Source organism: Mustela putorius, unplaced genomic scaffold (genome assembly GCF_011764305.1).
Source record: "Mustela putorius furo isolate JIRA1106 unplaced genomic scaffold, ASM1176430v1.1 tig00000580_pilon_pilon_pilon, whole genome shotgun sequence".
Lineage (NCBI taxonomy): Eukaryota > Metazoa > Chordata > Mammalia > Carnivora > Mustelidae > Mustela > Mustela putorius.
In genome coordinates, this window is record NW_025421423.1 from 4155084 (window position 1) to 4169629 (window position 14546).

At 44.9% G+C, this 14546-nt stretch overlaps 1 protein-coding gene across 2 annotated transcripts in view; it reads left to right on the forward strand.

Moving 5' to 3' along the window:
- The first annotated feature begins 2587 nt into the window (after positions 1–2587).
- GALNT12 (polypeptide N-acetylgalactosaminyltransferase 12) overlaps positions 2588–14546 on the forward strand; it is a 38396-nt gene continuing 26437 nt past the window's right edge. Inside the window, exon 1 of one of the 2 annotated variants that reach the window (XM_045081621.1) lies at positions 2588–3030. In XM_045081621.1, the coding sequence (XP_044937556.1) occupies positions 2666–3030 (365 nt within the window). In that variant the 5' untranslated portion in view covers positions 2588–2665. The remainder of the gene's footprint in view (positions 3031–14546) is intronic. The other variant, XM_004747890.3, reaches the window with a different exon arrangement.

A 14546-nucleotide genomic window follows, 5' to 3' on the forward strand; every position in this document is an offset into this window, starting at 1 on the left:
CCCTCAGATCTCTGGGAGCAGATTTTTGAAAACTCCCATACTGAGTTACCACTGAGGACTTTCTAGTAACAAGACCTCAAGAATTCATGTTTGTTACATTTTGGGAGTAACTCCCCTGCCCTTAACCAGGTTGTGCCTTCTGTCAGATACCTCCCCAGGGAGTTCAAAGAGATGCCAACAGAAGGCAGTATAAGAAACAAAGCCAGACATTAACTGAGCGTTCCTGTGTGTCTGACACTACTCAACTCTGCGATCATGAAGTGATCACCACTCATTTGTCCCTTACATTTGTTGTTGTTGTCATCGTCGTTCTAGGCTAATGCACCAAGCGTTTTAACAAAGTTTGATGGTGTTATGGAGTGAATTGAGCCCCCACAACAAGATACGCTGAAGTCCTAATCCTTGGTACCTATAAATGTGAATTTCTTTATTTGGGAAATAAGGTCTTCACAGACATAATCCAGTTAAGATGAGGTCATTAGAGTGGGCCCAAATCCAATTTGCCTGGTGTCCTTAGAAGAAGAGTAGAAGAGATGTAGACAGATGCACATCAGAAGAATGACAATGGGGCCAGAGGTTGGAGGGACACATGAGTAAGCCAAGCACTGACAAGGATTTCAAGCAACATCAGAAACTAAGAGAAAAGTATGAAATGGTTTCCCCCCACAGAGCCTTCTGAGAAAACAGGACCTTGGTGATAGGACTAATTGATTTTGGGTTTCTAGCCTCCAGAACTGAGAGGGAATATACATTTCTGTTGTTTTCAGCCACCCAGAGTGTAGTCCTTTGTTATGGCAGCCTCAGGAAACTGATAGAGATGGTCAGTTTGATGTGTCAGCTTAGCGAGGTTTTAAAAATCCCCAGTGTGTTCAACCAAACATTAACTTGGGTGTCACCGGGAAGATATTTTGTAGACATAACTAATGTCTATAATAAATTGACTGTAGCTAAAGGAAATTATCAAGGTGGGTCTGGTTCAATCTGTTGAAAGTCTTCAAGAGCAGAACTGAGGTTGCCTTAAAAAAGAAGAAACTCTGCCTGTGGACTGTAGCTTCAGCTCAAGCCAGAGTTTCAGCCTTCCCTTCCTGATGGCCCGCCCTAAGGATTTTGGACCTGCTTAACCAGCCCCTGCAATTGTGTAGATCAATTCCTTTCCGTAAATCTCTTAATATATCTCCTGGTTCTGTTTCTCTGGTGGAACCCTGACTAATACACAAAAGGAGGTCGCCATCTTGAAATGCATTTGCCTAAAAGGCTGTGGAGTTGCCCAAGTCTTCGTGGAAGAGGTGGCTTTTGGTAGGGCCTTAAAGGGTAGAGGGGTGTTTGCCAGGCGGAGCAGGGCATTGCAAGTAGGGAGAACAGCATATGCAAAGGTTTGGAATGGGAGACCCTGCTCCCCTTTGCCCCAGTAGCATGGTGGTAGGCCTTGCAGAGTATGGAGTCACATTCTGAGGACTCCTTCCTGTCAAGTTGAAGACTTGAGCGTTGGTGCAAGAGACAAGAGCTGCTCTCTCTCTCTCTCTTTTTAATTTCTCTTAGTTCTTTTTATTTATTTTTTGTTTTGAATTGAGATATAAGTTTCACAAGTCAAGTGCATATTTTTAAAAGAAGAAATTGATGATTTTTTTTATGTCAATCTCCATGTAATCCCCACTAAGATGGAGACATGGAAGCAAGGCTGGGGTTAGGGGGAATGAGGCCAGTGAGGTGAGCCGTGCAAGCACAGGGTCAGATTCTGTTTTTCTTTAAGATTTTGGTGTTTTGTTCAGGGATTTTTTGCTTTCATTTTGATTTTTTAAAAGTATTGTTTATTTTTGATTACTGATTTTGTTTTGTTTTGCCCATCCCTATAATTTTCTGTCTTGGAGACAGCCTCATGCCTCACTCTAGTTTTGACCCTGTTAAATATTTCCAGCACCCCCATGGCTCCTTCATTTCTTCAGTCCCCTTAAAGGAAGCCTCTGGCCAAGGTCAGGGGAACGCATGGCCTGGGGTGTATGCCATCATAGTTGGGGTGCCTATGCATGTGTGTCTCTGAAGGGGTTAATTCCTTTGATCAGTTTCTTGAAGGCTTTTGCCTAGTGAGGGCTAAGAAACGCAGAGTTTGAGAAACAGGAAGGCGGGGGGAAGGTTTGCTCTTGAGGGGATCTAAGCAGTATTACGTCTCTGGTAGGCCTGCAGGCCTCAGTGACACAGTCCGGTGTGTATTAGCCTCACTGTGCCTCAGGCCCCTCCTCTGTTAAATGGGTTGATAATCCTCCTATCCCTGTTCTTGGACTGCTTAAGGGTCAGATGAGATAAGGGAGTAAAATTCACAGCACTCCTGCAGGGCTCACTCTGCCACTATTTACTGAGCGCTTAGGATGTGCCAGGCGCTGAGCTGAGGCTTTTACGGCTGTCACCTTGATCCTAATGCACCCAGCCCAACGAGGAAGGTGCGAGTCTCGGCAAGCCCGCGCGAGTGCCCAGTGAAGATCAGCCACCCTCCGCGGCTTGGGGGCCGCGCTCCTGCGGGGCGGGTGGGCGGGAAGGGGGCGGGGCGCAGGTGGGGCGGGCCGGGGGCGGGGCGGCGCGGCGCGGCGCGGCGCGGCGGTTCCGGGATCCGGGTCCGGGTCTGCGCCGCCGCCTCCGGGCGAGCCGAGCGCTGGCCCCAGCTGCCGGGCGCATGTGGGGGCGCGCGGCCTGGAGGCGCTGCCCGCGGGGGCGGCGGCGCGGCCGGGAGGCGCTGCTGGCGCTGCTGGCGCTGCTGGCTCTGGCAGGGCTGGGCTCCGTGCTGCGAGAGCGGCGCGGGGCCAAGGCGGCCGAGCCGGGACCCCTGCGAACCCCGCGCCCGGGGCGGCGCGACCCGGTCCTGCCGCGGCCGCCGGTGCCCGACGACGCTCTGGGCGCGCGGGGTGAGGCGGTGCGGTTGCAGCTGCAGGGCGAGGAGCTGCGGCTGCAGGAGGAGAGTGTGAGGCTGCACCAGATCAACATCTACCTTAGCGACCGCATCTCGCTGCACCGCCGCCTGCCCGAGCGCTGGAACCCGCTGTGAGTCCTCAGGTGGCCGGGGGAACACTGCCCGCGGGGTCCCCGGTCCTCAGTTTCTGCATCTATGAAGAGGCGGGGTGGAACCTGGGTCTCGAAATACCTGGGGATCGCGCGTCTTACGCAGTCTTTCTCAGAAGTGGGCAGTGGCAGGGGGTCATGTGGAACGGGGAGACGCATGAAAGTTAAAAAAAAATGACAACAGAAAAAAAATTCAGAAATTGATGAATCTTTTACTGGGTGGTCTCTTGTCTCTGCCCCTCTTGAGGAGGTCTGTCATTCGGCTCTGAAGAAGTGGCGGCGGGAGGGTCAGGGCTAAGCAGACAGGTATAAGATGAGACCCCCTTTGGGTGCTCTTCCTGGTTTCACAGCACCCCCTGTCCAGCTCTGCCGGTATGGCCCTACCTGGGTGAAACTAAGGACTGTTAGAGTTTGAGATAGGGTCCACTTTCACTTATCTGTGTGCCAGGCCCTTGAATGAACCAGGAGGGGAGGGCGCTCCAGCAGGAGAGAGAAAAGGTCGCCAGAAGGCCAAGTCGGAGATTTCCCCCTCACTGGGAGCTGGATTCCTCAGCATTAGGCAGAGGAAAGCCGGAAGGAGGTGGTGGGAAAGGCTCCTACGCCGGTTCAGCTCAGCTCACTCTTGTGGATGGTGCAGGCCCTGAGCAGGTGTAGAGGCCTAATTTCTATGGGAGCTGCTGGCTGGGTGGGCTGTGCCCACCGCCTAAGTGAGAAGGGAGCAAGCTGGTAAAAGGACAGAACTTCTGGCCTTCTCTCTCCTTCGTTCCATTAGTGGGGATCTTCCAGGTCCCCACTTGAGCCCCGTTCTTAAAGACTTTGAGGAAGAGGACTCATAGAGGGGTTTCCTGGGAGTAACCGGTGGGGAGGCCTCCTCTGTGCACTGTGCACTTTCCGCTCCTTCCTGTTCCCTGGCGTGCCTGCTTTAGAGGTGTGGCAAAGGTCTCAGGGAGGACAGGTGACTCACCTAGGGCCCACAGCTGGAAAGAGGTGGAACTGGCTATGGGGGATGGGACCCTCCTGGCCCCCTTGGCATTGTGCTGATTTCAGAATTTGGGGATCCTTGAATCCTTGGGTAGAGAAAGCATGAGTACCTGCTCCAGGGAGTGATCCCCACCTCACTTCGGCAGAGCGGCAGAGCGGGGAAGGACTTGGGATTCACCATCTGCCCTGTTTTCCAGCGTCTGTTCGTGTCTAGCCTCATGCTTTTGCCTGAGGCATTTTCTCTGTTCATCTTTTTAGTAGAACTTTGTTAGTGCTGGTCACAGTTCCCTCCACTTTCCCTATCTGCAGAATAAGGAATGAGTAGAAATAACACAGCCTAGGAATTAATACAACGTCGAGCACACTGTGTACTCAATTCTTACTAGTGTTCCCCCCTTCCCTGTTGCCAACGGGGTACTCAGGAGGCCGCTTTTAAGAGTCACCAAGGGATTGGTTGTAAGCTTTTTCTTTTCCGGGTTCCAGCTTCCTTTATTGTCCCAGGTTGAGAAATCTCTTTCAAGCACTGTGGATAACCTGTGGGGCTTATGGCATCCGGTTTCCATGGTGACACAGCTGCCCTGTGTCCTATCAGGATTTGCTTATAGATCCTGCTGTTGCATTGACTCTGGGAAGTTAATCCAGACCCAGCGTGATAAGAAGTATGAATGCCTCCTGCCTTTAATTCCCGCAACAGGGCCTAATGGATTATTGTTGCCTCGCTGGAGAGAAAGGTGAGCCTGATCTGGGTCGCTCTCAGCCAGACCAGGCCGTGAGGCGTAACTTCAGCGTGGCCCGTAAGGTTGGGGCCTTTAACACAGTTCATACAAAGGTGAGCGCCTAATCAGGTCTGGGAAACCAGAATGGCAGAATATAAATTTATAATTGGAGTGGCGCTGCGTGCCAGGAGTTGGTGGGGGTGGGGAGGGAGGGTGGATGTCTCTTGGGACTTTAATCGATAAGCAGAGGGATGGTTAAAATCCTTGAATGTCACAAAGGGAAAGGCCCTAAGGGAGATCCAGTCTAACCAGAGAGGAAAAGCCATGCCCCCAAAGTAACATGCAGATCCCCGGCAGAGCTGATCCAAAACCCAGATCTTTGATTATCTCCTCCCTTTTGTTATGCAGGCAATTATTTATCCATTTATTTTATTTTGTTTTTTCATTTGTTTTTAAAGATTTTATTTGTTATTTGACAGACAGAGATCACAAGTAGGCAGAGAGGCAGGCAGAGAGAGAGGGGGGAAAGCAGGCTCCCCACTGAGCTTAGAGCCTGATGCGGGACTCCATCCCAGGACCCTGGGATCACGACCTGAGCTGAAGGCAAAGGCTTTAACCCACTGAGCTATCCAGGCACCCCAATCTGTTTATTTTAATTATAAAAGCAATACATGTTCACTCTAGAAATTTTAGCATATGCAGAGAAGCAAAATATTAATAAATAAAAATCATCTGTAAACTCACTCCCCCAGGAGAACCACTGTTAACCTTTTTCTGTGTATTCTTTTAGACTTTTCCAGGTATAGAAATAGATTTTGAAAAATATGCCTATGGGTATGTGAATGAGAACATATTCAAACATGAGTATGTACATGGGTTCATACATGTATTTAACTGGTCTTTACACTACAGTGGATGAACCTGTTACCATAGGCAAGGAGCTGGGAATTACCAAGGGACTCTGGCTTCTTCTTCTTCTTGGTGTCTGCAAGACTGCATCCACTCTCTTGGACCGGCCAGACCCATAAAGATGCTTCAGTGTTGGCTCTAATTCCTTGAAACTTGGTGTTAGACCCCCGCTCTTCTGTGAGTCTGATAATTCACATGCCAGTGGACTAGAGCACAGCTTTACTTCTGTTATTTCTGTTTCTGTTATTTGTTTCTGTTTATTTCTGTTGCATAACAAACACCATCTCCTCTGAGCTGGACGAGGAGATGGAACTCTCACTCTGAGATGGCAGTAGGCCAAAGTGAGGAGCCAGAAAGCCGGATTTGTGGCCTAGGGGAGCTTTGAGACATACCGATGCCAAGGACTTTCCCCAGAATTTCTGTACGTAGGGCCCAGGCTGAGGCTGATGTTCATCTATGGCTGAAATGTACTGTCGTGGGGTCTCTGGGGTTTAAATGACTCAGAAGATGAAGGGTCGGTGCTTTTAATGCAAGTGGGAGAATACCAGAATTAGACAAAGGAGGTATTCAAAACAGATCACCTGTTGTTGAAACTAGCAATGACATCACAGCCAGTTTAAGGTGTGTCACGAGGAAACGGTGGCTAATGTTGTACCAATATTTGCAGAGTTTGTTTTTATAGATCCATGAAAATCCTTGAGATAATCACAATAATGTCATTCTTGTTTGTATTCTGACCTATGTAGCCAGTGAGAAAGACGCTGTGGAGTGACTGTGTGCCCTTGGGGCTGTGCATTTCCACAGCCACGTGGTTGGAGATGGCACCTCTGACCATCAGACATTCTCTGCCATAGCAGAGGGATTTTGAACAGCTGTTTAGGAAAGTGTGCCAACAATACATAGGTGTTCCTTGAATCCTTGCCTCAAGGTGTTAGCCTCCCTAATGCTAATATTGCAAATGTGTATCCGAGTTCGGGGATCAGGACTTGGGTGCTGGGATGGTGAAGAATTTCCGAATAGCTCTAAGTATGTAATTTAGCAAAAGAAAGCATGTCTTGCTGGGGTTAGCAGGAGGGTGGGGATTGGTTAGGATTTCCCTTCTTGCAAAGAGGTGGCCTACTTGACTGTTCTCGTAACAACAGTATCTTTGGAACAACATCACGCATCGTGTGGAAATGAGACTGATATTTCTTGGCTTCCCCAGCAAGGTTGTAAACTGCAGGTTAATTTTTTTTAAATTTTTATTTTTCTTTTCAGTGTTCCAGAATTCGTTGTTTATGCACCACACCCAGTGCTCCATGCAATATATGTCCTCCATAATACCCACCACCAGGCTCACCAAACCTCCCACCCCTTTCCCCTCCAAAACCCTCAGTTTGTTTCTCAGAGTCCACAGTCTTTCATGGTTCATCGCCCTCTCCAATTTCCCCTAACTCACTTCTGTCCATCTCCCCATGTCCTCCGTGTTATTCCTTATGCTCAACAAATAAGTGAAACCATATGATAATTGACTCTCTCTGCTTGACTTATTTCACTCCGTATAATCTCTTCCAGTCCCATCCATGTTGATACAAAAGTTGGGTATTCATCTTTTCTGATGGAGGCATAATATTCCATAGTATATATAGACCATATCTTTTTTTATCCATTTGTCCATTGAAGGACATCTTGGTTCTTTCCACAGTTTGGCAACTGTGGCCGTTGCTGTTATGAACATTGGGGTACAGATGGCCCCTATTTTTTTCACTACATCTCTATCTTTGGAGTGAATATCTAATAGTGCAATGGCAGGATCATAAGGAAGCTCTATTTTTAATTCCTTAAGGAATCTCCACATACTTATCCAAATTTGACCCCTCTGTATCTTTCCCATGTGTGATATAGTTTTCCTACTGAAAAAACAAACAAACAAAAAAACTCAGTATATATTTCCTTCCTTCCCTTTCAAGTGAGAGTACATTTAAGGAAAGATATTATCCTGTATAATGGTACTTATATTGATAACAGCAAATCCTTCAAATAGATTTTTCAATAGCGCATTTCTAGATTCTAACTCAACCTCCCCCTAAATACCCAGTGTATTAATGACCCAATTTTAAAATGTTGCCCGAATGAAGAAAAAATACAGATGTGGTTTGGCGGCTTCAAACATGGTGCCTTTAGACTGACCCATATTTCCATTAATGAAGCCAACTCATTAGTTTTTTAATAAAGATTTTATTTATTTATTTGACATACAGAGATCACAAGTAGGCAGAGAGGCAGGCGGGGGGTGGGGGAGCAGGCTCCCTGCTGAGCGGAGAGCCGGATGCGGGGCTCAATGCCAGGACCCTGGGATCGTGACCTGAGCCAAAGGCAGAGGCTTTAACTCACTGAGCCACCCAGGTGTCCTTATTTTATTAATTTTTACCAGACCCATCTATGGTTGTCAGAGTAGCATCTTTTCTTTGAATCAGTGCTTTCAGCCTGCAAAACATAATCAGGTTTAGTTAGTGTTTTCCTGATACCATTCTCCATCCTTTTACTCTCATTCATTCTGTGTCCTTATGTTGTGGGCGTATCTTTAAGTAGCATGTCACTTGATTTTGTGTGGTCGTTAAAGAAAACATCCAGGCTGACAATCTTTGATTTTTAACTAGTAGGTCCATATACATATATTTTTTTCCTCATGCTTACAAGATACTTGGGGTTTGATTATTTTGATTATGCCATCTTATTTTATACTTTCTAATTGTTTTTGCCTTTTCCCTTTTATTTTTTTCATGTTGCTTTTTGAGTCTATAGAAGTTTTTCTCTCCCTCTCTTATTCCACTTTTTCTTCTGTACTAATTTGGCAGTACTGTTGTTCATTCCTAACTTTAGCGGTCAGTTTGAAAGTACATATTCAAGTCCGCAGGATCTAAAGTTAATCACTCGCGGTGGGCCTACAGATGATGCTTTAACATTGGTCGGTTTCCTTCCCGATTTCTGTGCCATTTTACTCCAGGGTTTTAATTCTTTCTTTTAAACCAAGACATTAAAACGTTTAAAAAATATGGGTTTTTGTTGTTGTTGTTGTTGTTACATTTACCCGCAAAGTTACCGTTTTTTTCTCTGTCCTTCATTCATTCCTAAACTCTGGGTGGTCTTTGGATCTCAGAGAACTTCCTGGGGTTCTTTTCCTTCTTGAAGCATGTCATGTATTCATTACCGTAGAGAAATTCAGTTTCATGAATTCAGTTTTACCCATCTGAAATGTTCTTATTTTGCTCTTGTTCTTAAAAGATAATTTTATTTGGGTATGTAATTCCAGATTGGTAGTTTGGCATTTGAAGATAATATTCTGTTGCCCCCTCACATGTACTATGGCTGTGAGATGTCAGTCTTGAATGAGATTTGCCTATCATTCTTGTTTTTTTTGTTATTCATTCAAGGGCATCTTTTATTTATTTAAGCATCTTAAGCATACTTATGCTCTGTGTCTCATAACTCTAGTTATTTTCTTGTTGTTCCTGGACTCTGAGGGCTTTTTTTCCTTTTCAGTAAGCTGAGGCATGCATTTAAAAGGTTTTTCTAAAAAGTATTTTATCAAGAATTTTTTCCAACAGGGTTTTCCCAGGCATTGTAGGCCTCCATATTGCCAGAAGCGGAAGTCCTATATTCACTTAAAAAAAAAAAAAAAAAGGGGCGCCTGGGTGGCTCAGTGGGTTAAGCCGCTGCCTTCGGCTCAGGTCATGATCTCAAGGTCCTGGGATCGAGCCCCGCATCGGACTCTCTGCTCTGCAGGGAGCCTGCTTCCTCCTCTCTCTCTCTCTCTCTCTCTCTCTCTGCCTGCTTGTGATGTCTCTCTGTCAAATAAATAAATAAAATCTTTAAAAAAAAAAAAAAAAGACCCATTTTTCTATTAGTCGTATTGCTATTGTAGGTTGAAAGTGACTGAAAACCCAATACAAACTGACTTGAATATAAAAGAAAATATATTAACTTCTATCACAGAAAAGTCTAGGGTGAGGATTAGGTTCAGATTATTCTGGGCCCCAGATTCAGTGACTCACCTGATGTCATCATGATGGAAAATGTTCATTGGTCAGACCTGGGGAGCATGTGACCTTCTCAGAGGAGTGTGCGTACGTGTGTGTGTGTGTATGTGTGTGTGTGTGTGTGTAGCCTTGCACAGACCATGTGCACTGAGAGTCCAGGAGACATGGTTCCTGAAAGAGATACCAAAATGCAGTAATGTGGAGAAAGGAGAAAGGATTTTGGGTGGGCAAACACACCAAGGTACATTTTGACTTTGCTGGCCCGTTCTGCAAAGGATATGGGTTTTCCTTTTTTTAAAGGACATTTATATGATAACTTGAATATAAACACAAAAGAAGATTAGGAGGCATTCATCTGCAGAATATCCCATTCATCCACACCCTTATAATACCTATATTCATATTGTGCTGGTGGAGATTATGGTCCCCACCCAACAGGGTTGGGAGGGAGAGTGGAGTAATGTAGGTGAGATGCTTAGCAACACTCACTGTCCATGATGTGGGCAGCACGTAATACATGTTATTATTACCAGGTACAATACAGAGCATGCAGAAAGTACAGCAGAAACCAGAATTCAGCCGCTGCCCTTACAAAACACATGAATTATACCAGAAAGTTAAGGAGAGGACGACCCACTATGATTTAGCAGTGGATTTGGCTCTGAGCTCCCTTTTGTCCCCTAGGCAAAAGTGGAACCCTGAGTGATGCATGTGTAGCTGTTCTTGTCTAATTAGAGGCTGCACCGCATTTTATCAGTCAGGAGAGTGAGAATGGGCAGTGCCATATAATGATTTTATATTTCATCATAGTGCCTAGGATAGGGATAAGCATATAAGCATTGTTAATAATTTTTTCAGTTGATTCAGACTGAAGAGTTGGATAATTGAATAAAAGACAGTTAATTCACAATTCTAGAAGGTTAGACTTGTACATTGTACCTTTCAACTTGTATTGGTCATGCAATGAAAGTAAATTGCATATTTTTTTTCAGGAGAGCATTTGTTTTGCAATCTGAACTTTTGGGAACTTGCTTTAAAAAAAAAAAGGAAAAGGAGAAAGTGTTTTTTCCTGAAAATAAACTTAGACATTCCAGAAGGATATATTGAACTTCATGAAAGAGAATGCCTTTAAGATATGTTTAAAGAAAGAAGAGGAAACTCTATCAGGCCAAGAGAAAAGGAGTGGTCAAAATGTGATATTATTGTCCAATGAGGACATTTGCTATGGGAAGCTAAAGAAATAGGTTCCAGCCTTTTAAAAATAATCTTTCTTTGTGATTATAAAAATAATGCATGTTCAGTGTAGAATAATCTTAGAATGCAGAAAACTGCAAAGGGAACGAAAAATCCCACTGCTCAGAGATCTCCATTGTTAACATTTTTGGCATATTTCTTTCTACTGTGTATTGTTTGTGTGGGAGCGCGCTCGCGCACACCCACTGCTGCTTATAGATTTGTACCCTGCTTTTTTGATTTACCATTACAGTAATTGTTTTCCTTTACTTTTGGTCTCTGAAAATGTGGTTTTGGATGGTCTCAGAGCGTTTCTTCACCCAGCTGCCCCGCGTGTCACATTTTCTTGTTGGACTCTTGGAATTGTTTATAGCTTTTTGCTGTTTTAAATAATGTTACAAAGAAAAATTGCTACTGTGGGCTCCCTTCGGGGTATCTCTGATGGTTCCCTTAGGTGAGAAGTTCTTCAATATATTGAGAAGAGATTAAAGAGAAGAGGAACGTTTTGAAGCTCGGTATAGGTTTGCTAGCTGGTACCCAGAACTTTTGCGATTTAAAGGGACACAAATAGAGAAAGAACCTAGACATTCTAGAACAGTGGCCTTGAGCTTTGGGGTTTTGCAGAGCAGTGAAAACACATAAACAAAAACATTGAGGAGAAACAGACATCTGGTCCTGGCGTTATTTGGTCAAGCAGAGCTTTTTCTGCCCTCCTCCTTATTCTGGAAGAAATACATTTTAATACCAAACAGTAAGGATGTGGTTTCACACGAAAAGACAGTTGTTTAAACTGAATAAAACTTCATTTTTGAAAACCTCGGTTTACTGTCCTTATTTCCATTCATTTCTCCTTGGACCTGTGTACATTTGGATCTAAATTTTTGCTTTTTTTCTTAAATAAAAAAGTCTTTATTTTTAGGTTGCCCAGAAACACATTTTTTTTTTCATGGAGTATAAGCAATTAATTCTTTCCAAAGCTTCTAGTGGGCTCTGGCTCAGCGTTACATAGCTTTTCCGTGCACCCTGGCTACGAGTCAGGGGCTTTTAAAATGCAGATACACTTATTAATATGTTTATATATCTATATATTTTCCATTTTTCGTAACATGTATTTGGAGGAGGGCCGTGATTTTGGAGGAAATGGGAAAGAGTGAGGTAGGAGAGGGACTTAGGGCCACTAAGCTTGAGATACATATTTTGAGAATCAGAATTGGCTTGGTGTTTGGACACACCATTGGCAACATTAACATTTTTTCCTTCTTACTGTATTACACGTTTGATTTTGAAAAAATTCAAAGCCAGAGAAAATTTAAGAATAGCATAAGAAACTCTGTTCGTCCTTCACTGAGATCCATTCATTATATTGTTCCATTTACTTAATTTCTCTCTCTCTCTCTGTGCTACAGTATTATATACATTTGAGTGTAAATTTCAGCAGTAAACACCCTATAACCTTTGTTACTTCTGCATGCATTTTCTAGGGATGGGTTCATTCTCTCGTGATATCATGACGTAATAATCAAATTGCGGAAGTTTATACAATACTGCATTTTTTTCAACTGTGCCCATTTTTGGAGCATCTTTTTCTTCCTGACCGAGTATCTAATCAAGAATCGAGGGTGATGTTTAGTTCTTGTGTCTGTTTATGCCTCTGTCTGTCTCTTAGGACACTGGCATTTTTTAAGAGCACAAGGCCTGTTGGTTTATAAAACATCTCTCAGTTTGGGCTTAGCTGGGAGATTCCTTGTGATTTATTTCAGCAGATGCAGTACCATAAACTTAGTGAGTTAAAGCAACAATAAACATACGTGATTTCACATAATCTTTGTGGGTCAAGAATTTGGGAGTGGCTTGGCTGGGTGGTTCTGGCTCCGGATCTCTCATGAGATCACAGTTGAAAAAATGCTGCCCGGGCCTTTCATCATCTCAAGGCTTAACTGGGGCTGGAGGATCTGCTTTCAAGAGGACTCATCCCAGGGAGGTTGGACAGTTGGGACTGGCTGTTGGCCAGAGGCCCTTGCCGCAGAGATGTCCCTATAGGATGCTTGAGTCTTCTTGCTTCATTGCATGGAGCTGGCTTCCCCCAGAAAGGGTGGTCCATGGGCAGGAACAAAGAGGAAACCTCAGTGCCTTAGGACCTGACCTTGGAAGACTCATATTCTCACTTCTGCATTCTGCACAGTGGCTTTAAACATATCACAAAGTCTTTGCTCTCCTTTCCTTCAAAGGATGGAGCCTCCTTCTCCTCCCCTAGAGTATGGACTGGACTCCCCTCAGAGGGAGCTGTGCTTAGCGCTGTGCTAAGTGACGGCTTCTGTGCATTGGGCTGGAAGTCTGTGGTGTCCAAGGACTCAGGTTCTGCTGCTGGGGCTGCTGGGGATGCCCTCTTGCTTCACCACATGAGAGCTGCCATGCTTCCAGCCTCGGCTGACTTTTCCTCAGGTGTCCAGAGCCGGGCCTGCAAACACAGCAGGAATAAGAATGTGAAGGGGGTTGAGAAGAGCCAGCCTCCCACAGAGTCTCCTGGAGAAGCCTATGCAAGAGCCATCCCAGTGACAGCCGCGCTCTCTGCAGAAACTGCCCTGATGTGTAGGAAGAGAACTTGCGGTGGGACCCAGAGAGGAAGCACAGGAGAAATGGCCTATGGCATGTCAGAAGGAGGGCTAGGCAGGGAGGGATGGTGTTGGGATCTTTAGCTGAGCGTCCTGGGGGGCAGGAGCAAGCCAGAATCCTCGGACAAGGGCCCTGGGCCCAAGGACCTCAACCAGGTACAGACCCTCAGGCGTTCTGTGAACTGCCCAAGTTATTCACCTCGCTGAGCCTAGTCTCAATGAATGCCAACGTAGCAAGTGTTTTTGAGTTCAGGTATTACATGTCATTAATTATAAGTCATTTTTTCACATTTAAACATTTCTGAGATTTGTAGACATCTTAAAATCAAGACATCCTGCAGGTAGGCAACATGTGTCTTAGAGATTCTTTAAAGAATGCTGTGTCTTCCAACCATGGGCATCTTAATTTTTATGAAATATTGTAGATTGGAGATCTACAATCTATGGTAGCAATAAGGAATCACTTGTTTTTTAAGGGTTTTCAGTTTTATTATTTAAAAAAAAGAGTCCCTATCCCTTAGGTCTGTTGAAATATTTATGGATGCTGTGCTGTGCTGGGTTTTGCTTAGCACTAGTCAGGATGGAGGGAATGAGGCAGAGCTTAGATGAAGCAAGATGGACTGTGCATTGAGAATTGTTGGTGTCAGGCAAAAGGTCCTGGGAGTTTCTTACAATATTCTCTCTACTGTTGGTATGTTTGAAAATGTTGATAATGAAATAAAAGGAGAAAACCCACAAAGAAACAAAGTGTATATGTAAAGGGCTTTTTCTCTGCTTTTTGCAGGACTGGGTCCCTCATTATTCAGGTCCCATCCTCAATGTCACCTCCTCTAAGAGGCCCTCCCTGATTACCTCTTCGGCGGTTATTCCCCTCCCCCCTTCCCACTCCCTGCAACAGTTGCTCTGTTTCACATCTTGCTTTTCTTCCCATCACCATCGCCTCCTGAAATTATTGATATGTTTGCTTACTTGATTATTGTCCCCTTGCATGTAAGCTCTGTGGGAGCAGGGGAGTTGTTGTTGTTGTT